General features: G+C 42.3%; 1 protein-coding gene across 1 annotated transcript in view; it reads right to left on the reverse strand.

Annotated features, from left to right (window-relative positions):
• Window positions 1-9,078: 9,078 nt before the first annotated feature.
• pcsk2 (proprotein convertase subtilisin/kexin type 2) overlaps window positions 9,079-23,299 on the reverse strand; it is a 28,451-nt gene continuing 14,230 nt past the window's right edge. The window contains exons 3-11 of the mRNA XM_022235637.2: window positions 21,001-21,204; window positions 19,421-19,529; window positions 18,920-19,034; window positions 17,249-17,337; window positions 15,861-16,036; window positions 15,075-15,290; window positions 14,582-14,682; window positions 13,657-13,884; window positions 9,079-13,320 (exon numbers count right to left, since the gene is read on the reverse strand). Coding sequence (XP_022091329.2) covers window positions 12,411-13,320; window positions 13,657-13,884; window positions 14,582-14,682; window positions 15,075-15,290; window positions 15,861-16,036; window positions 17,249-17,337; window positions 18,920-19,034; window positions 19,421-19,529; window positions 21,001-21,204 — 2,148 coding nt within the window. The 3' untranslated portion in view covers window positions 9,079-12,410. The remainder of the gene's footprint in view (window positions 13,321-13,656; window positions 13,885-14,581; window positions 14,683-15,074; window positions 15,291-15,860; window positions 16,037-17,248; window positions 17,338-18,919; window positions 19,035-19,420; window positions 19,530-21,000; window positions 21,205-23,299) is intronic.

Here is a 23,299-nt window from a genome sequence, read left to right on the forward strand (position 1 = left end):
CTAATCTAATCTGAACCAAACCTTGTATGTTTTCAATTTAGACCCTAATCTATCATCTCTCAAAATTTTAACGGTAAAATTCGGCCTCCTTCTGGTAGTTGGAGCATTAGGGAGACTTTGAAATGTCTTCCAGATAAATAAGCACGTTGCCGCAACGTGCCCTCTCATCCGGTGTGCTGTGTTTTTTTTTCCAGTCGCAAATACGTATGCAAGGGGTCTGGTTCTGCATTTGGCGGGGTCCAGGGGTAAAATACGAGGGATCGAATATACAGAGGAGACTGGTTTGATCCACATGTTCAACGCATCACAGCTGCACGGAAGGGGTGTGTATTTTTCAGTATTTCCTGCAAGCGCAATGCGTATATGCTAAATTACTTTGACAGAATGGCCACAACGAAGAGCAGGCGTTTTTACAAATGCCGCTGTCATTACTAGATATAGAGGGATCCCAATACGACGCTTTTAGCGTCGATCTGCGCACTTCCGCGTTTGAAAACGAGGCTGTATGTGCCAGCTTCAATTCTTAATACGATCAGACGATTGAAAGTAAGGAGTCAAGACACAAAATACATAAAGGTATTTTAAATTCAGACTTTTCAGGCTGAAAATTTTTGTGGAAGAGTCTTTCAGGATGATTCGACACGTAAACTCCAAAGAAAAATAACGACAATTGACCGCGAACTAACGTACCTGCGATGGTCGTGTATCTTGTGCAGTGGGCGTGGTTTAAACTGAAGTGGCGTCACACTTACGAACCGGATACTCCATGTACTGTGTGGACTCCGCGGGCGGGCATTAGAACTTCGGTTCTAATGCAGATGTGCGCAGACGGCGCTAATGTGGAATCCGCCCTCTATTGAGCCAGATAATTACGAGTCAGTCCGCCCCTTGCCCGACTTTGGTCCGTGCGTGGGACCCAATGCTCCTCTTTTGCCGATTCCGTACAAAGGATACGACCCACTTCTCAGGTAGGCCTACCGTATCTTCTGTGATATTGTGCCTGTATCCTTCAAAACTGACACTACACAGACGGACGCCGTGACCGCAACGAAATGTCCGTGAAAACCACTTCGACGGAGGCAAACGGACGTCTGCAGTAACTCGTGATCATGTGATGTGGGAATTCATCACACCAACAAAGTAAACCACAACGGCATTCACTGCGCATACATTTTCCCCAAGTGTCCTTAATTAACCAAAGGAATACAAAGGAATGTCCACACTGTATGTAAAACAGGTATGTGTGTATGTGTGGGCTGCGAGCATTCTATCTCAGGCTCTCCGTCTACAGAGACCAATACCATCTGCTTAGCCGTTTTGATGTGCTCAGATATCCAGACTCTGTCGCACACTTCATGTTGCAACTTAGTCGGGCAGCGTTTTCTCAAGCCGTGTAGTGCAGTTTCTGCTAATTTATGAACATTAGAATCCTGAGGTTTCAACTAAGGGGCTCGGCTCTTATCCTTTGTTTGGGTATTATAGATCTAGGGTGGGACAGTCTAATTGATAAGACTTACCTGGCAGGTAACCACTCGGTAGCTCAGTCTACCACCCTGAAGAGCAGTTAGGCCGAAGGAACTACTCCTAGCAGTGGCGTAAAATAAATGATGACTTTTGCCCTGGCCATCTACACATACATGTACCTCAGGTAGGACAGAATAAATTCTTAACTATGAATTCGCTTGAAGTAATTTCTAGAGTGTAAATTTTGAAGGGCGTATTTACCAGATAGAGAAAACAAGCAATTTTCTGACTTGAGATCAAACAAACTATTTGTGGAACCAGTTTGGGAAACCAGACTTGCAAAGCAGTATTCATTGATAGCATGTGTAATTCCTGAAGGGACCGATACACAGTGTGACTTTATTGTCCATTACCGAACAGGTGTAAAAATTTAAAAACAGAACAAGTGTAATTAAGTGTGTTTCCGTAAAAGTCCTGCACGTACCCAAGTGTAATTAAAAATGAGACGACGCTCTAACGTTGGTCTACACTCTAAAAATTCCCGGGTCAGATTGACCCAGAATTGGGTCCAATTCGGCGTGACCTTTTCTGGGTCAAAATGACTCCCCTTTCCGGTCGTATTTGACCCTTTCTGGGTCGTAATTTGACCATGCCATGCCGAATGGGACCCAATTCTGGGTCAATCTGACCCAGGGGTTTTTAGAGTGTAGTGGCGCAGTGGTGAGACTTTTCTGTAGTTCCAGAATTTAAAGGGAGCTGGATTTGTGTGGCTAAGGTACTCGTTCAGGTTTTATCAAAAGATTTAACATCGAGGCTGAGACAATACTTTAATTATCTTGTCCACTATTGTCACAATATTGTGATCAGTGTTTTTTTAAATAAGTTATTTGAATATAAAAGTTTTGTGTGTTAATTTACTTGAGTTGACGACAGCTTGACAGGGTGAATGGTAGAGGATACTGTGTTTGAATGGTTTTTCAACCCACAAAAGCTGATTCTGGTATTTATTTGTATAAGAAAGTGTATTGATATGATGAAGATTCATTACAGGCAAATTTTCGGTTTGCGTATACGGTGTGCACTGGTTTGCCCCCCCCCCATACGCATGGTATGCGCAACGGCACAAACCCAAGTCCCCCCTTCGTGCGCGCGTACATACTTTATGAACGGCCCCTGACCCCTATAAACATGTAATTGTTATTGTCACAGGGCAGATAACGCTTTATTCATGTGAACAAGTTCACGTTGGCTTTGTATCCAAAATGTAGCGCTGTTTCTTGTGCTATTTGAAGGAATAATTTACTTTTATTGAAAGAGATGTCTCGGCTGAAATAATTCAGTTTTATATTTTGAGTGTTTGAAGGGGCTAATTTAATAGCATGAGCTACACACCATTTCTTTGCCAATTGATAACAACACTTACTAAAGAACTTTGATTACCTGTGCTCTCCACTTCTGTTGCTGTTGAATGCGAAATTCACCTTTTTGGCATCTGCTCGGATGCTGACGTAGGTGGCTGGGGTGAAAGCACGCTAGCTTGCGTGTTGGTTTTCGTATTCACCGTCTGTCTAAATCCATGACAGGCTGTCACTACATGTATTCTAGCGGGCTCAAGTAGTGCAATTGAAAGGGATGAACCTGATGAATAAAGGCTAGAATCAATCAAGCCAAGATCATTAAGCAGTTCGTCTGAGTGTTGAGGATTCCTGAGGAGTACACATCCTCACCCTGAGGTGGAGTCCTGTTGTAACGTAAAAGTATGTATATCTATTGCAACTTTACTCCGTGGCTTTTCTGGATTCGAACCCACTCGTGCTGTATGGCATGAACTTATTCAAATCACAGAAGACCACATTTTCCTATTTGTTTTTTAATAATCACAACGCGACTTACACAACGTGGCATAATCAATATGAATAGAAAACTTAAATAGGACTATCATTAGAAGAATTACATATCATTTGCACAATTTACATCTGTTAACCAGTTACAAAATTACAACACATAACTTACAATCAACATCAATTTTAACCTTGTTAACATTTCATCGCATCACTAATACATTAAATAATCCTTGGACCATACAGGCAATTGTTTCAACCTCTTACTACGTCTTATTTCGTTTTCCATAACCTCTGGCACATCTGCATGTTTTTTCATATCATCAAGAGAATCGGTTGGTTTTTCTTCCTTATCCTGACTTTCTGCAACTGGAACAAAATCACTGACTACTGGATCGTTTAATGGGTTCACTTGTTCTTTTGGCCAAAATCAACTTATTCAGGTTATTGTCTCCCATCAGTTGTTTGATACATATAAGCACTCAGTTTCCTTAGAATTTGAATAGGTTCACAGTACTGCAGTTTGCCTTTAAGTACGATACCAGATTTTCTAACTCGTACCCGATCTACTTAAAAAAATTGCACTTCTTTCGCTTTTTTTCTTCTGGTCAGTGTGCTGCTTGTATTTACGTTGGTTAAGCTGCACTTGTTGCCTTGTTCTTTCGTCAACCTGTTTAGCTGCTTTCACCTTCTTATTCATTTTCCATCCCACAATATCTAAACCTGTTCTAATTTATCTTCCATGTAAAGAATTGAAGGTGCTATGCCCGTTGTTGCACGAGGAGTGGCTCTATACACAGTGAGAAACTCATACATTGCTGTTTTCCCAGACTTATTTGAAATAACTGCAGTTTGGATTGTGTTTTTCGCCACAGCATTGAAACTTTCACTTGCACCGTTACTTTGCGGATAATACAAAGATGAAAAAATATGCTTAATACTTCTCCAATTAAAAAAATCTTCGAAATCCCGGGATTTAAATTGCACTCCATTATCTGAAACGAGTTCATTTGGATATCCTTCTCTGCTGAAAATTGTTTTTTAAAATTCTATCACTGTGCCAGTGGTTGCCAATGAAGTAAATCAATTTCTGGCCACCTACTCTAATAATCGATCAAAGTAATGGCATATTTACGATCGTTTTGAGCTCGATTAAAAGGCCCAACAATATCTGTTGCAACTTTACTCCATGACTTCTATTGATATTTCACAAGGAGTAGTGGAGCAAATCTCCTATGCTTTTGGCATTGTATTGGCAAGTAACACGATTCCTCACAATTATGGTTTCCACTTGTTTGTCCATTTTGGGCCACCAATACAGTTCTCTCAGGCGTTGCTTAGTATGAGTGATGCGCTGATGGGATTCATCAGCCAAGTTTACAATAACTACTGTAAGTTCCCTTTGAACAATAATTCTATAGTGACTCGTTTACACACCATCACGGACTGTTAGTTCATCTTTAACTTAGTGATGAAGTATCATCATTTCTACTTCAACATCCTTTTTCAACAAAACGTATTTTTGTACATCATCCTTTTGACTCATTTGCGTCAGCCTTTCTACGGTAACACTTTTGACATATAGAACTACTTGACATATCATTTCATCCTCAGTGTCATGCTCACATTCTTTAGCTTTAACTGGTAATCTTGACAACCCATTGGTAAATTTGGTTTGACTACCTCGTGCGTATTGCACATCAAAATCAAACTTCTTAAGCCGACACGCCCAACGAGCAATATGCATGCATGCCACGTCGATCTGTCTTTTTACTGAGTAAGGTTACTAAAGCTTGATGATAAGGACAAACTTAAGACCCCACAAGAACGTATTCCACTTTTCACATGCCCACACACATGCGAGGGCTGCTTTTTCACTCGCAAAGTATTTCTTTTCGGCATGAGCTAGACTTCAGCTTGCGTATTCTAGTAACAATTACATTTCCATTCTTCATTTGCGAGAGAACAGCACCTAAATCGTACATGGATGCATCAGTTGTTACAAATGTTTCTAATTCTGGGTCATATATGGCTAAACATGGACCTTTACTAAATTCTGACTTCACTTTGTCAAAACTCTCTTTAGTAGCAGCAGACCAAACAATTTTAGTGTCACTTTTAATAAGAGATCTCAATGGTTCAACAATAGTTGCAAATGAGGGAATGTATTTGGTAAAATATCTTGCAAGTCCCAAGAAAAATTTCAGGCTGAGTTTAGAAAATACACACTTTTCCAAGTTAAGTCAAATGCGATACCTTTGTAGTCTTCTTCAAACATTCTTCAAATTTTCATCATGTCCTGTTTGCGTTTTACCGTACACAATAACATCATCCAAAAACATTGAACCCCTTTCAAACCATCCAGTGCAATGCTAATCATTTTCTGAAATGTTGATGGAGTTGACGACAAACCAAAGCACACTCGTTTGTACTAAAATAAACCTTCATGTGTCAAAAATGTAGTAAGCGGTCTAAGACTCTTCGTGCAGCATTAACCTGGTGATATGCATGCAGCAGTAAATCTAACTGTGAACAGACAGTCGAATTTTTAAATTCACATAGTGTGTCGTCGATTTTCGGCAAGGGATACCGATCAGGTACAACAGCTTTATTTATCTGCCCCAGGTCTAATTCGCAAATCTCCAGATTTTTATATGCAACTTATATGGGTAAAACCCACTTCGATGAATCGATTCTCTCTATGATACCTCCAAGTTTATTTCAAGGTCTTTTAACTTTGCAGAAACCTTCTCCCTTACTTCAAAGGGTAACCGGCTTAATGTTTGACATCCACTGGTTGCACATTCCTATCAACTTTAACCTTGTGAACGAAACCTTTGACCCAGGAAGTGCTTCTGACTGATCAAACAACTCACTACACATGTACATTTGGCAGCAATTTCAGTTTCGATTGACGGTTTCGTATCATTACAAAGTACCACCGTTAATATTAATTTGCAATGCCTTCATTAGATTTCTTCCCATTATATCTGTACCCTGTTCAACAACATACATATTCATTGTGGACGAAAGGGTGCCAAATCGACAATGCATTCAAAACATCCCAATGTCTTTATTGTATGCTTCGTAAATAATAAAAGCGTTTGGTGTTCAACTGGAGAATGTAATGCGTCAATCAGAAATATCTGTCAAATGTTTTTCGTGTCAAAATAGAAACACCATACCCTGAATCTACCACAAATGTAATCGGTACACCATTTACCATGACCTACCATTGTATAAGATGAGAAATCTTCACAGGCTCGTCGATCATCAGCACTTGCACGTAGTCCTCTTTGTCACAGTCATCTGCAATTTAGTGAACTTATCTGCCAGTCCTTCGGTCTTGGGTCCCACTTTTCGCAATAGTAGACGACCGACATACAACCGCAAAATATCCTGTTTTACCGAACTTTGTTACAAGTTTTGTGTTTCGCTGGACACGACGAATCATTAGCAAAATGATTGAAGGAGTTACGTCGGAAACGGCGTTTCCGCTGCAATGACGTTATTAAAGCGTTGGCTCAAAATGGTTCTTCAGGATCTGTGGGTCTGTTCCTCCTGGAGAAGAGCCAGAAGAATGGGGTAACGTGGATGGAAAAGATTCTCAGACCTTCATCAACAAGGCAAGATAGAAGTGGGCCTTCTTTCGTGATGGACTGAAGTCATCGTCACCACCAATTGCAGTTATGTAGGTTCACCAGGGATTTGCAGAAAGGGAGGGGGTTGGAGTATGCCAGCAAACCTTCCAGGTGCCATGGTTCTCAATCCTCGTCGCTAAAATGTAACGTAAAAGCAAGTAAGAACGGAACAAACGCAAGATGGCGGTGCAAGAACTTCAACAACCTTTTTTGTTGTGTTGTTTTTGTTTTAATGGTGCTTTCAGCTACTTATTCATAACCTTTATTAATCAGCATCACATTACGAAGTTAGGAGGAAGGTCCAGTTTCAGAGGCATGCAGGAGAAAACTGTGATTCCCGGGCCTCATTGGTGCAAACCCAGGAAGGAACCGCTACGCTAACCCGCTCCCCCAACCATAGAACTTTTTATTATGAGACACACCCTTTGACAGTGAGTTTAAGAAAAGGAAACTGAGATGAATTCCTTCGTTCTTGGACGTGGATATGTATTGCAGCGTGTCCCGCTGCACAGGGTTCGACGCTGTAAGAACGACACACTGGTGCAACTCACTGTTCTGGTCACAAAAATCTCTGCTTTATTCTGTCGCAATACTGACAGCACCACAATGTCCTCTTCCGACAAGCTCTTTTCCCAACATGGCGCCTGGCGGCAGGGACTGCGCAGGCACGAGGCGGGAAAACCGCGGGCCGTTCGCAACCAGCGCGGGCAGCCAGCCAACTCCATGTGGGTCCGAGCTGGCGCCCCCACCGGCCGGACCCGCCGGCGCTACAGTATTTTGGAAATTGGCAACCACCATTAATATTTGGTTGCTTTTGCCTGTCTCGACCTAACCTCATTGTCCTTCGACATGCCCCCATTCCTTTCAACACAAGACTCATCTCTGGTTCTCATCGCTCTCAATGCAGTCCTGATTACGTCTCTCTGTCCTCTTAAAGTCTCAACTGCAGCGACGATTCTGGCACATTTGTCATTAATATCTTGGGGTGGCGATTTGTAAACATGGTTTTCAAGATGTCCCCAAGATGTCTCAAAGAATCTGGGGTGCCGGTCAAGGAACCACTGGCAAAATCTTAGTCGTCTGGGTAGATCTGAATCAAGGAGTTCGTGTCGCCTGTGCATCTTGTAAAGTACATTTGGATGTGTAATCTAACAATCTTGTGGAAAGAGCCTGGGATGGCGAAATTCCTCGCCCATTTTGCCTGGCAGACACATGCGGGTCTCTTTCTAGCAATTCACGGACAGCCCTTATGTTTGCATCTAACCTTGCCGTTCGTCGTCGTCCTGAGCGACCCTCTCCCACCCTTTGGTACTTTCGGATGCTTTTCCAAATTGTCGACTTGGCGGGAATGACCAAGTCCATCTGCTACTTGCTGGAGGCTTCCAGTCCTCAACCACTCTATTTGTTACCACAAACACACGCTGCTCATTCAATTTAAGTTTATAGGTTTTGTTGTTCAACCATTAATATGTTTCCCTACAATACACTGGACTCCGAGTGGGACCAGCAGAGGGGGGCATTTTTCCCAGCAACAGGCTCCTTTGGTAGGAACCGCACAAAAATGGTAGGTTCACCAAATGCATGCGTTGCGGTGGCGTCGCTACTACAGATGTAAATGAGCACTGTACACCAATAACGGTTCCGCTTTTGAACTGATGAGGGGGTGCTTCTGCTCAAGGCAGATATAGGCAGCCCTGTCGTCAGTTGCGGGCGTTGGGGGGGGGCAGAACTAACTTGGGGCGCATTACAAGAAGAAAAAGTAATTTTGATGCTGACGGGGCAGCTGCTCGCCAGGGATGTGGCCTCTCCGCAGCGGGGAGCCCACAATACGTCTGTGCCTAGTTATATAGATGAATTTGACTGAACATCTCGAAATCGACTGAGCAAAGACTAAATTCAGCACGATGTACATGACCATATTAGGTGAGACGAATTATATTGAAATCTGACGACATGGAATGGACACACGTTGAAAGGTTTGACCATTTATCACTCAGAATGAGCAGAGACTAATATTGTTGCATTTGCAAGTTTCAAGCTTCAAAATCTTCGTAGCGTTTGACTAAACAATGTGTGGGTATTTGTTCAGCCAATTACAGACAGTAATTCAAAATGATTATGCATGAGGCATGTTATTTTACAACCACTAACACTTTATTACATTTGCGTGGTTTCTGAACTAAGATGAACTCAAACAACATGAGCCTCATTAGAACGGTTGGGAGAGTTTTCCTTGGTTTTGTTACTTGGACATTTCTACAGTCACGTTTTAAAATTTTGCTTCAAAAATCTGATCCGTACAGATTTTTTTGCGTTTTATAATGATTAAAAGAACATTAAGGAGAATTCTTTATTATTTGGCGGAGGGATAGACAGAACACAGATATTTAACATTCTTAATTAATTGCATGTTTTTGTAAATTTTAACATCTATGTGAAATAATTTTTATAAGTCGAGCAAAATAAAGAATAAGAACATCTTCGTCATAGTTCTATATGTAATGTACATAATTCTATTCCATATGGTTTCATTTACAAACTTTACATCACAATTTATATGTTACTTTGACAGGAAGAATACTACAGATCTGTATTTTTTTCATACAGTGCATAAGTCTACTGCTAGACAAGACAAAGTACAAAGCGGCACTCAGCATTTCGGCAAGAACAAATATATTCAGTTGCTTTATGTCTACTGAAAGGAAATACGATTAACGTTTTACCTTGGGGGGGAACGAAAACTCAGACGCGGTGAAAGTGCTTTTTTAACCAAGAATCTAACTCGAAACGTCTTTGTGTGATTGATGTAGGTGTCTTACATATCTGTGTTCGAACGCAAATCACTTAAACATCTGCTTCGTACTAAACCCGTGTTCGGAGGAGGCGCGCTCCTCGACCAACATAAAATACTACCGAGACTCCCTAGGGTGATAACCGAACCTGGCGGGTTTATCAAGTCTGCATCGCTCGAAATAACGACAGCTTACCAATTGCAAGCGGTTGTTGTCGCCGATTTGCATGAGCTTAGAGATGTACTGTCACACCAAATAAGGTATTGTATCATTTTGTTGATCCAAATTTTACTTTACACTTGTCTTCAAAGTTAAGGATCCGACGTTGATATTTGCACAAAAAATATCTTCTTTTCTTGTTGGGGGAAGTAACTAATAATACAAACAACTCTTCCTATGCATCACAATTTTAACAACCAATTACCCGAAAAAACTGACTAAAACAAATTACATTCGTTGTCGATATACAGAGGTGATTTCAAAGTCATTGCCATTTAGCTAGGAGAAAAAAGAAGTAGGTTTAGCGTGAGAAACGACATTGGAGACCAAGTGGGGAGGGACGCCAAGAGACTTCATGCTACTTATTTGAGATATTCGCATTTATGTTATTACGCAGAAGTACATTTCAGGAAGTTGTGAACACTGTCAAATACTTGAAAAGAAGAATGAATTGGTTCGTGAATTGACAAAATCTCACATTATGGCCATCCGCAAAGCATGTAATGGCAAGCTATTCTTAAACTCAACATCCGTATTGTGTTGCATTGGGATGCAGTCGGTGTGTTTCATTTGTCACAAAACAATCAATTAAAGAAATTAAATCAATCAATTAAAAGATAAGTACAGATGGCCTATCTGAAACGTGGCTGAATAACTTTACAGATGATAAACAAACGCTCAAATTTCCCCTGCACAACTTGATCTCGAAAACTACTTTTGCTATAAAAAAGCTGTATCTACGTTTCATATCTAGATTGAAACATGCACTATGTAATCAAATTTATTGGCTTCTGGCTTCTATAAGTTCACGAACAACTCCCTTTTATATACGTAGCATGACATTATTTATGTGCAAGTACTGAGGAAAAACACCGTATCCATTCTTTGCAGTTAATGTGTTTCATTTACGGATTTTACTCAAGGTGAACGTAACCACGAATGACTGATTGTACAAAAAGTTCAAAACACAACAAGGCGTCCATTTACTAAAGGGTTCCTCCAACAGTGCCCGAAACTCCTAAGACGTGTGTTATCGCCTTATGTACCAAGGTTCAGCGAAGGTAGGGTGAATTTTAAATCATGCTGAAGTCCGAATAAAATGTCAACCACAAGGCTAATCAACAAAATAAACAATTGCAAACGAATGCTTCTCTCAGAACGTAATCGTCAATAAATAGCAAAGTAGGGATTTATTGTTACTTGTGAATGGCTTCTGATGGTGCGTTATGACTTGATTACAGCACAGCTCAAAACTAAGTCTGGATTGACATGGTGAAAAATATGATTTTAGAGAAGACATTGTTATAGGCATTCACGAATATATCTGCGCGGTTGCTTTCAAATGGAGGCAAGTGAAGTCTTTAGCTCGTACGTAGACGCGGTGTCACCCTCGTGTGGTTTTCATGTAAATTGAACACACGCTTTAAGAAATTCAAAATCTTGTGGAAGTAAACGACGGCAGAAAATGACATCAAACTGTCTTCTGACCTTTTTGTGAGGATATTCTAGAACACAATACACTATTTAAACAACCCATCACCGACGAATATCGCAAGCATTGTCTATACTAACCATTTAATTTAAAGTGCCAAAAGCAACTTGACTTACTTTGGGGAGCTGACATAAACTGAGTCGGACTTGAAACCCAATTAACAAATATGTCAGTTTCGAAGACAGCAGTTTCGAACGTTTTCAGTTTAATGAATAAACTAATAGAGCAATGAACACGCCGTTTACCACTTTCTTTCGAAACTCATTGTGCATGGCTTAGCGAGTACTGGAGCGTGACCGCTGGGCAGCCGAGCGGACGGGAGCTTTTAACTTAATAATAGCTTGGTCTCGCCCCGAGCGAGACCAAGAGAGGGCGCAATTTTTGCTTGCAACGGAGACTCCTTCGGTTGGAACTGCACGTCGCTGGTTCACGAATGATTATGACATGCAAACGTTACGGGCGCCTCGCTACCAACAAAACGAACATTCTCCCCCAACTTGGCTCTTTTCAACCGATGAAGGGGTGCTTCTACTAGGGCGAAGTCATGTTCCGCTTTTATGCGCGGAAATTTTAACTGGATCCAGGTGCACGTATTACACAACCTTGGATCTCGGCTGAGGACGAGGTTATGCGTGGTCTTCACGAAATCAGTGCAATTTAATAAGTGATGGAGAAACAGAATACATACATGTACTGTATTTTCAAGATAGTGTGAATCACAAAGGCCCGAACGGTGGCCAAACAGAACAGGGAAATCCCTTTTGATATTTTTAATTTGGTCAACATTCTTTTAAAAAAAATAATGTTGCCCCGTGCGGAAGAAATAAGGTGGTAATATACCAGGATAATTTAATCTCAATCTAGTTAGCATAATTTTGTCGACACTGGAATCAAACACCCCTCCCAAAAAAATCCTGCTGATAGTAACCTGATCGGACGGGGCGGAGGGTCTGGGTGGGTCTTAATATCGATATCCATATGGAGATTTGCTTTTCCCATACTTCTCCTCAAACAACTGGCTGAGTCGGTTCCAGACCTCTGGGTCTTTCCAGTCGATGTTCTTGTCATCCTGATCCGTCCATCCATCCCACTGGCCTCTCCCTGCAGCATCACCGTAGACATCGTTTGTGCCGTACCAGGAATCACCACCGCCTGGGTAGTAGAACACGTCGGGGATGTCCTTGAGATCCTGCAGGTCCTCGGCCGTGAGGGCTGGCAGTTCGAGGTCCTGTTCTGCCGGCTCTTTGAAGACTTCGTCCTCCATTTCGTCCTCCACCTCCTGGCCGACAGCTTCAACTTCCTGTTCAAACTGCTGCTTTTCCTCATCTTCGATGGCGCCCTCTAGGTCTCTGAGCAACTCAACCTCCTCGGCCAAGTCCATATTTTCCGGCTGGCTTTTGTCTAGCTTCTCTTGCTCCTTCTCCTCGATTTCTTGCTCCTTCTCGGCCTCCAGGACGGCCTTCTTGCAGCTGGACTTGGACTTGGCCTCCTCGATGTACGTCCCCTCCTTGGTGCCATGGAGCACCAGGGTCCACTCGGTCAGTGTGGCGGTGTGAGGACTTCCGTCGGCCATGACCACCTCCAGCACCCATTCGCCTCGCGGGTCCTCGCCCCAGGTGTGGGTGGTCATGAAGGGCCAGCGCTGGAAGCCGTCGATGACATCTTCGTCAGCCGGCCGCTCACTGAGGAGGATACTACGGGTGCCCATGGGGGACGTCAGGTGAATAGTCACATCTCCCCGCCGGGTGCTGTTCAGGGTGATGATGGCTTGGGTGTGCTCCAGGTAATTCACCACGTTGTCCTGGCCATCACAGGCGTCTGTGGTGAGACGTAATACTAGTTTCTCACCAGACATACCGTTTGGCACTTGACTGGAAAAGTGAAAAATGTAAAGGTATCCTGAATATTATCTTTCTCTATCTACCACCTGTTCATCACTGAGTGTTTCTTGATTTGTAAAGCCTTACTTTTATAGGACTGTCCCTGGAACACAAGTACTCAATCACCCAGCCTATTGTGACTTAAGCCACGGATTACCCACAAACGTAAGATTTATAACTGATTTCATTGTACTTACCGTTGTGTCCAATATTAAACACTACGTGTATTGTCTCCAAGTGCATGTGCATTTAAAAAAAAGGTCCTACACTTAGACTAACAGACATTGTATTTTCCATTTTTGACATTAGCCACGCCACCAAACTCACCTGACTCCCTTGTAGGTGGCCCCAGAGCAGTGGAACCGTTCCGGTACAGTCTTCCATTTCTCAGCCAGTTCCACCATGGCCCCTGCGTCCAACACCCCGAAACCGAAGAGGTGGTTGAATTCCAGGCCCACCCCGTTGCACTGCCACTGGTAATTGTCGTCATACAGCTGGTTTCGCTTGGAGGTGAGAACAGTCAGGTGCTGTATGTCCCTCCAGGTCAGGTCAGGGCTGTGGAAAGCAGGTCAATACAAGACTGAGGAACATGGGCGGAGATCTCTGGTCACATTTGGGGTATGATTTCTAAAAGCTCAGTACATGTACATCCTCTATCCCAGGTGAGATCGTGACGTCGGCAAGTGCGGAGTCGGTGGTGCAGGCTGCGGGTACGCGTAGCCAGTGACTTGAAAAGTGGCGATATGATTATATTTGTACCCCCTCACAAAAGACAGATTTCCGCCCATGCTGAGGAGCGGGAGATACTGATATTTAAATTATTGAGTAGGTTTTGCTGCAGTCAAGTGAGAGCTGAGACATGCTGCAGTGATGACAATCTGCATTTGAAAAACAGAACTGGTGGGTTCATTTGAGGAAATACCCTGACTTAAAGAAGGATTTTCCCCGAAAAGATGTGCAAAAGAAACTTTCTCTGACTCGAAACAGTACGGATTGTGGAACTGCAGAACTACAGTGGCTTAATTAATGAATGTTTCAACGACAAGGTGTCAAAGTTACTATAAACTGCAAGAGCATGTTTTCCTGAGAGAACCTTGAGATGAACAGAAAGAATGGCAAGTAACAATCACAGTAGCGCTTCTTCATTTACCAGAGGAAACCGCTTCCCAGTTTACTTTCAATTTGTTTTGAAGTTCATTGTGTACATTGGCTCCATTATTTGGGGCAGTAAAATCACACCTCCTCTACTTACTTGGCTTCGAGCGCCAAAGCGAAGACTCCCGCAGCCTCTGGAGCAGCGGCTGATGTACCCGAGTGAGCTAGCGTGCAGTTACCGTACAGATCTGTCGTAGCCTGTAAATCAAGCAGTAGCACGGTTCATTTCTGTGACAGTTGCCACGAATTCATTGACTTCGGTGGCTATGTGAGCTTTCTCTCACATCCATGCTTAACATGTGCCTTTTTATATCAAACGTTGTTAAAGCACGATGAACCGTCTTCGGAAACCTAGCCCAATTACTGGAAAAATTGAAATGTCCTTTGGCTGAAAATTTGCGATGAGATAGGAGTTTCTCCTTGTAGTAGTTCATGAATATGCAGGATGCGAATGACAAGCTAGGACTGCAGGAAAATCTATCAGTGGTGTCACTGAGCTAAAGCCACATGACATGACCATGACAAACACGAATGAGTAAGCAATACAAATATGCTTTGAACCAATGAGGTCCGTTAACGCTCCAACTCACCACACCAGCTTCAGGATGCCTGTTCCTGCCGTTGCTGAAAGTGGAGGCTAATGTGGACGAGCACGACTCGTCGTAGAGGGCGGTACGCCCGTCGTTTATGGCTGAGTTAATGGAAATGGTCCACATGCTAGACGCGTACCCGTCGCAGTTGCAGTCGTCATTGGGGCCACCATCCCCTGAAGCCCAAACATAGATGCTCCCCTTGCCGCCACGTCCCTTCAGGAAAGATCATACCATAAATATCTTACCCATGCAAATCTCAGCTGTGAAATATTTCTGGCAAGTTGGTCACAGATGTTCACCTTAAATTTACTGTATTTGCGCCAGGTACACAGGACACGCCGGTATTTGTACGAAGTTGTAACACGTAGTGAGAGGTCCAACCTTCTTAAAACCTTTCAAAACAATTTTTATAATGTGCGGTTTCTTTTTGAATCCACAAAAGTATTGCTTGAATACTGGTGTTTTTTTTGTTTGGTACGAATACTGCCTATTCTGTATAACATCTCGATCTGACACCTATCACACACAGTGATGCATTGCAAAGTAGAGAAAGAGAGAAAAGGGACTGACAATCACAAATTTGATTGAAAATGCCTTGGAAATGACTCGCTACCACCATCAAGGGTTAATCGTTCTGCCACTGATAAGTGCTTTGACCCCTCCCCGGAAAATATCTCTCCCTCTGGAAAAAAACTGGCAACGCCTATGATTTCTATTAACATCAGGTTTGTTGATTCATTCATGTTAAAAGCAGTACGCATCATTTGGAGTGTAGAAACGAACCTTGTTGACTCCATCAGCTATTGCTTCTAGCGTGAGGTCCCGTGGTCCATCCACCGTCTTGCCGTTGTCTTGTGGCCCCCAGCTAGCGCTGTAAATATCGATCAGCTGGGGTTCGTGTCTCATGGAAGACGCTTCGATCAGGTCGGTCATAAATGGCTGGTCCAGCATGCGGATACCTGAGTGAAACAAATTCAGATTACACTTTAAAGGCATTCTTACCTATATGCTCCTTCATGGCGAATGTTTTGCAATAAATAAAAACTGTATTACAGATCTGAATAACATTAAACAACATGCCCAACAAGAATGTGTTTCATTTGAATTACAGACCATATTTTTCTTAAAGAATACTTCCAATTTTCTCATTCCGGAAAATGATTTCCTGAACATATGAGGGGCGTAGTTTGATTAAGTAACGAGATGTGAGTGATTCCATTATCTTGTCTTTATACTTGCAAATACAGTTCATGAGTTTATACCTTTAACAAACATTAAAAAATACCTCCTCACGATGCATTACGTGACTTTGTATTAACATTTGATAATGCCTGCTGCTATTTGATAATGCCCGCTGCTCAAAAACGCGCTGGCATCCTGATACAAGCATTCATCTAAATTAAAAGTCTTTTTAATAATTGAAATCCGTGGATACAAGACAGTTAGTCCATTCATATTGGTAAAGAGTCTGCGTGAGCCGAGGAGAACTCGCCACGCGCGCCAAGTCCATATAAGGAGATTCTTCTGGACAACTTACACGAGGACTATACCATAAAATGGACGGGGTATTGGGGAAATTGAAAGAAAAATACTTGAACAAAATCCTTCGAAATTGATCGCACATTGATTCCTTTGGTCTCTATTAATAAAACAGTATTTATGAATTGGAATAAATATTTACTAGTCGGTCTTGTTAGCTTAAGACCGGCTCAGGAGAATGAACAATGCACTCACTTCACCTGCGGCTTGGGCATAAGTAGCTTCCATTCTCCTGAGCCAGTCATATGTTCAAGACTGGCCAAGCATTTTTATTCCCTTATTAACACCGCTCAGAAAGAATGGAATTAGCGTGCAATGTCCCTCGTTTTCGTGCTAAAAGGAAAGTTATTTACCAACCCTTCATCTTAGTCGTCTGTCCTTTAGGCTCATCAATAAAATCATTTACTGATTTCTGCAGTCCCATAATGACATTTAAAGCCCGAAAGATAATAAAATGACCAAATTATATTCCACTCTACAGTTTTTAGTTAGTAGTTGTTCATACTTTTGGACAACCGTGGGGGGGGAGGTATTTGCCCGTGACAGTAAACACGAACATCAACGCAAAGAAAGTAGGTTTTTTTTTCAATTTCAAGGAAGATTGATCAATAAACTGCAGCAGTGCTCCTTACCAGCAATTTTCGAGTTGTATGCTATACCAACTCCACAGATACCATTATCAGCAACCGCGGACACCTCTCCTGCACAACGTGTCCCATGACTACAATAGAAAAACCAAACAATGAACACGAGTGCTAGTTAATTAACATGGGTATGCATGGTCTCACAATCGAAATGTCGGTTTGTTTGCGATGTGTTTGGAATACTAAATGTTGTCTGGGGCGAAGGGAACTTATTCGTTAGTACAGAACATTCTGCACTCTGCATTCGCACAGGGAAAGACATCCAACCACATTTATGACACTTTTATCGCCCCCGTCTATGGTGTGAGTCAAAACACATTATGCATAATGCATTATGGCTCACATAACTACAGCCACACATGATCATTATAGCAAGCATAGTAATCGTGTGGAAACGACGAACTACATGCGCGCTCTCATAATTCGGTTTGCCTGAAAGGGTCTTGGAGTTTGTTTCTTGAGATCGACCGCCCGTAACACATAAGTTGAAGGCTAGCGAAATGTCACCGTCGTCCATCAATTACTGAACTGGAAAAAAATATCAGTGTCAGACGTGTGAACACTAACACGTATTAATGTTGAACACAACCTCGTTCAGGTGACTTTTGAGCAACAATGTAGTTGTTGTCTCGCCACGTCTAAAAATCCTGAAAAATGTATAAAAACTTCTAGTGTATTTCATAGCCTCCGCATGCCCACAATCGCGTGATTATCAAGGGTTGATCTAGAACTCAAAGTTTCGGGTCAGAATTTTTTGGGGGAGCAGCTCCAAAAGTTGAAATTTTTTATTGAAAGTGCACGAAATTACCCTTCTCACGTAATTTAAAATTGCTTCTGCTGTGTTGAGCATGGCCCCTGTTGCGCCCCCTGGAATCCACAAATGTTGAATTCGTACAGGAGCGGATCCATGATTTTTGCTGGGGGAAGTTCGAAATTTGTCTTCCTGAGGGTATTTTATTTGTCGCCGTTGTTGAGCAGTGTATATCTATTCCTTTTTTCCTTGACTTGACACGCAAATAAAGCTCCTATAGGGTTTATGCTTCTTAGGGGGCCTTGGAACCTGTAAATGGAAAAAACAATTGCTAGGGGGGGGCGGTGACACCACAATGGATCTGCACCTTTAATATAATTGCATCTGATGCATCTTTATTTTTGGTCTTTGCTGTGACTTCTAAGGGGCTGATTAAAATTGATTACCAAATAGACTGTCAATCAAAATGTGCGCGGTTTTTCGGACTGTTTGTCACCTTAAGAAGCAACTGCCTAGTAATGGACAGGTTCTGCTCTGTGATTGCCAAGAAATTAGTCCAGCACAAATTGCTTACTATACCGGGAAAACACATGGGTGTGTGCTAATGGATATACTGAATGTTCATTGGTCTGAATCATGGTGAGATGAGGGCCGGGGAAAGGGATCCCAAATTACCCCCTGAATAATCGGACGCGGTTCTCCGGGGGGTGGGGGCTCTTTCCCCCCAATTTTTGTTTAGCCCCCCCCCTGAGAAAAAATTACAGAGCAATATCAAAACTTAAAAGGTGACGTCACGTGCGACGGGTCCAGCCCCCTCCCCCCAAAATTTGCTGTAGAACCGCGCCTGCTCTTGCATGTTCGACTGATTTGTTTTCTGATATCATTTAGGAGGACGCCATGTGTCTTACCTGTTGAACCAGTCATCCGTGTATCGCGGGTACGGGAAGGCGTCGTTACTACTGTAATCGAAACTTGCCGCAAGATTGAAATTAGGCGCTATATCGTCGTGCATGTAATCGATACCTGCATGATGAGAATCGATCGCAAATGAACTTGACATTTGAAAAACACGTGTAATGGGGTGAATGTAGAGGAATTTGACCTATTAGGAATAAAAGATGTAGTTATCAGTGTTCTCATGAAACTTGGATATTTATGAAGGTAATTGCGGTAATCGTGTTTGAAACACATTTTTTGCTTGGAAATGCGTCTGCATGGAACTTTTTTAGGCCTAGCGTTGATAGTGAAGGAATCTTTCTTAATTATCAATAAACTGTATCAGCATGATTAATGAAGAAAACAATATCAAAATGAGAAAAAATACTACATCTTTAAATTTAAAATTACAAAAAAGTAAAGTCAAAGTTATAATAATTATGATAACGTTTGGGCATATCACGATTTCTTACCATCGTCCATGATTGCAATAGTCACACCTTTGCCTGTGTAGCCTTTTTTCCATGCAGCCTCCACGTTGAGATCCAGACCCGTTTTGCCATCGGCCTGGCCAGTATTTTTCTGATAAAAAAGCAATTTCGTTTTTCAAACAACTTTGAAATCTGTTCACCATATAGCTGCGATTTCTTTGAATAGAATTCAAATTTGGTAGCTGGGGGAAGTAAGCGATAAACTTTTTTCACCCTGGGGGTTATGTTTTTTAGAGTGACGGCAGTGCTGTGTCTGGTCCGGTATTTTTAAATGAATTCTAGAAAAAGCAAAAATATTGTTTGCCATTTTTTTAATAATGAGGCAATTTCTTGGCCACGTTTCCTATCCCTTGCTTCAAAAAGCGTGTGAAAATTACCAACCTATAGCGTCAGTCCTAAACAGGACCATAAGGCCTAAGGGCTCCAACAGTTGTCCACCCTCCCCCCAAATTTCGGTCCCTTTCCCAATGTCTTATCCAGACTGCCCTTAAAACCGATATTTCAGCTTTCTCTTTTACTTTGACATTGTGCCTCATGGCCCTCACCATCCACCTTGATTTGAGGTACAATGTAAAATTTCCTGTTAATTTACTTGAAATTACTTGCCAGGCTAGGCTACAGGTGTCAACGATTTCTCGTAAAATTTACGGGCAAGCAAGAGCCTGCTTCCCGTAAAATTTCGCTCGCCATCCCTTTAAATGTCTAACTGGGCTAAACGTACAATTTAAGAGAAAAGTCATTGACATCCATGGTTATGAGACAGTTTTGCTACGCAACTCTACTGTAGTATTTTCCTTATTATAAATCCTGTGTTTAAAAGGAAGATGCAGTTCCCAAAATGGAATCCCGATTGATAAAAATAGGAGTGAATCTATCAAACGAGTCCCCATTCTTTGTTTTTTTTAACCACAGACGGGCTCCTGTCATTTTTATTCCCTATTTCCTTCAAGGTGAATGAAGTGGGAAAGGCCCAACCTACCGAACCCTTCACGCTGAATGCAAACCTTAAATATAACCTCTGTATCAGGGGCGTAGCCACCGGGGGGGGGGACGTGCCCCCACGAATTCCCGCTTGCCCCCAAAAAACCACACCACTGAAAGGTTCCCCCATAAGATGCAGATGCCCCCTTGTGCCCCCCACATTAGTAAAATCTTAGTTATGCCACTGATCTGTATACATGTCCTTCCCTTTGAAGACATGCATTATTTCAAATGAATTATACACTCATCTGTGGTCTAAAGCCGTTCCTGCTAATGAGTATATGGAACCCCCTAACTTCTCCTTATTCGCCGATTTACTGGACTACCTTCGTCCAGTAAACTTATAGCAGGCACGAAATGGGATAGAGGGGTACCCCCCCAACAAGTCCAATCCCTATACGCACTCCACCCTATTTTCACTTAACACATCCCCCTAGATGTCGGAAAAGAATTCCTGAGACACCGGTATACCAATGACCAACACAAAGGCGGGGGTTCTCTTTGTCCCATAGTTTGCTTCATACGTGTAAACTGGCCCTAGTCTGGGACACTCACCGACCAAACGCTCGAAGAGTACTCACCAGGTACCATTGTTTTGGTATGAGCGGATCGTTGAAGTCAGTCCAGTTCTTTTCCTTGTCATTGCTTTCGCCAGATTTTTGCCCGGCGTCTTTGCCCGTCGTCTTGGCGGCCACGTCCCGCCTGAGCCGCCTGAATGCCAGATGTAGATCCTTAAAGCCACGTTTCTCCCTCTTGAATCCCGTCTGTTGGATGACACGCTTAACCTAAACACAAAACCGTTTTGAAACATAGTAAATACCACCGTGTATTTTTTGTGTCGGAGAAACCGTTACAAAGCTTTGTATAAAACGTTGGTGTTGACAAGATTCTTGAGCTATATCCTACTGTGCCCAGTTAAGAATGAAATCAAAAATTAATAATTGAATAACGAGGATTGCCAGAATTAAGCCTGGTTTCCATTATGGAAGTAACGAACGCTAACGGCACGCAAGACGTCAAAATGCAGGAAGTCGGTTAGAGACTTTGCATGACATCATTGCACCCAAGAATTAAACAAAATGACATAAGAAGCTCAGAAAAATTTTTCGCATAAAAGGCCTTTTCACAGTGGCGTAACCAGCCTGAGGCATGGGGGCAACTTGTTCCCCCCGAGGGATTCTTTTTTTTTTATAAAGAAGAAAACTCATAATGAGCAGGAAGGAAACTAATCGGTATATTTATACATCAAATATTAGCACCAAAACCCTAAGAAAACAACACTTCATTGTGCAATAAAAGCAAGGATGTCAGGGCCGTGAGTAAGGCTTTCGATTTTTCTCCCCAACATCACATTAAATGAGCCCGCAGCAGCATTCGCTTTTGAATTTGCCCCCCCCACCAAAAGCTGGATACGCCGCCGTGTTTTTAGGTGGCCATGTCGCCTCTTGAAGCCAAAATGATACTCCAGTTTGATGTATAATGATTTATGGCCAGCTTTGTGTGTGTGTGTGGGGGGGGAATCCAAAATCAAATGGGTCTTCGAGCTCATTCAACATAATGTTGTGGAGAAAAATAAAAGCCCTTCCCACGGTCCCGACATCCTTGCCTTTCTTCGCTGGTGTTGTTTTCTAATGAATTTGGTGCTAATATTTTGATAAATAAATATACTGAAAATTTTCTGTCTTACTCACCCATTCTCTGTAAAATAAAAATAATAAAAAAATACGCAAAAACTTCCGTCACGGAAGGGGCAGGTTGCCCTCCCCCTCCCCGCTGGATACGTCACTGCGTATGATTTTCACAAAAAAAAATAATGTCGACAAGTATGGAAGACATCAGCCATTAAATTCATAGAAATTGTAAAGTCGTGATATCCCTGCCTCTGAGGAAGTTACCGTCAGCAGCATGGTCAAGTGTAACCTGCATTTAACTTTTTTTTCTCAATGTAGTCGACTAGACTTGGGGGAATTAAAATTTCTCTCAGGCTGGCGATTATATGCGGGTAACCGAACATGATTGTAAGTGCCACTTAAGTCAAAATGCGACAGCGTGATTTCTGACGCGTCCCATATGAATGCTCCGTTCACCGTTGTGGAAATAAGTGAATTACTAATTAGGTCTAGGTCACTTGTCAAAAATATAACGCAGCAAAGGTAACTTCCAGTAATTCCCCCTTTAATTATTATTGGTGGGGTTTGACGTCACCAGCTCTTTACGTATGCGTTCTGGACAATGGCAGCCGTGCAGACTCACAGTACAAATACCACGCGACAAAGGGCACATGTGGATCGGTATGATTACACATTGGCGGTCGTGATCAGAGTGCATGACGGACTTATAATTATCTACTCACTTCTGCATATGGACCAACTTACGTCACAGTCGATACTGCCATATGGCCAAATGATAATTTCCTTTTCCCACATGTTGTTCTTGGTAAATCTTTGAAGTCGTACTCGGTGACAATATATTGCAATATATGTTATTTCCACTTGAGCATATGTAAGCATCAAGGAGTGTTCACCGGTAATTCTGCTGGGATGCACGACTGATGGGATTATTGGATTTGTGTAATAGCGTAGTTGCCTTGGAAGGGTGAAAGTGGCATGCAGTCGTGCTCTAGCGTGATTTCCAAATCCGAACGCAATAGGGCCTATTCTGCTTTTACAGGGGATGAAATATCGGAACCCAAAATTCGGCTACAAGTCAGCTAATTCTCATCGTGGGGTTAGGGCTGCGACGGAAGGTAATACCGTGTCTGGTAGTTATCCTCATGAAATTCCAACCAAGAGGCAAAGAAAGAAATTCTTAGTCGGCCATGTGACGTTTGCAGGTTAATTAATACTATGGTGGGCACATAGGGTAGGCCTACCTTATTTG

This window comes from Acanthaster planci, linkage group LG01 (assembly GCF_054643075.1).
Source record: "Acanthaster planci isolate LZ-2023a linkage group LG01, COTS_SCS, whole genome shotgun sequence".
In the NCBI taxonomy this organism is placed as follows: Eukaryota; Metazoa; Echinodermata; class Asteroidea; order Valvatida; family Acanthasteridae; genus Acanthaster; species Acanthaster planci.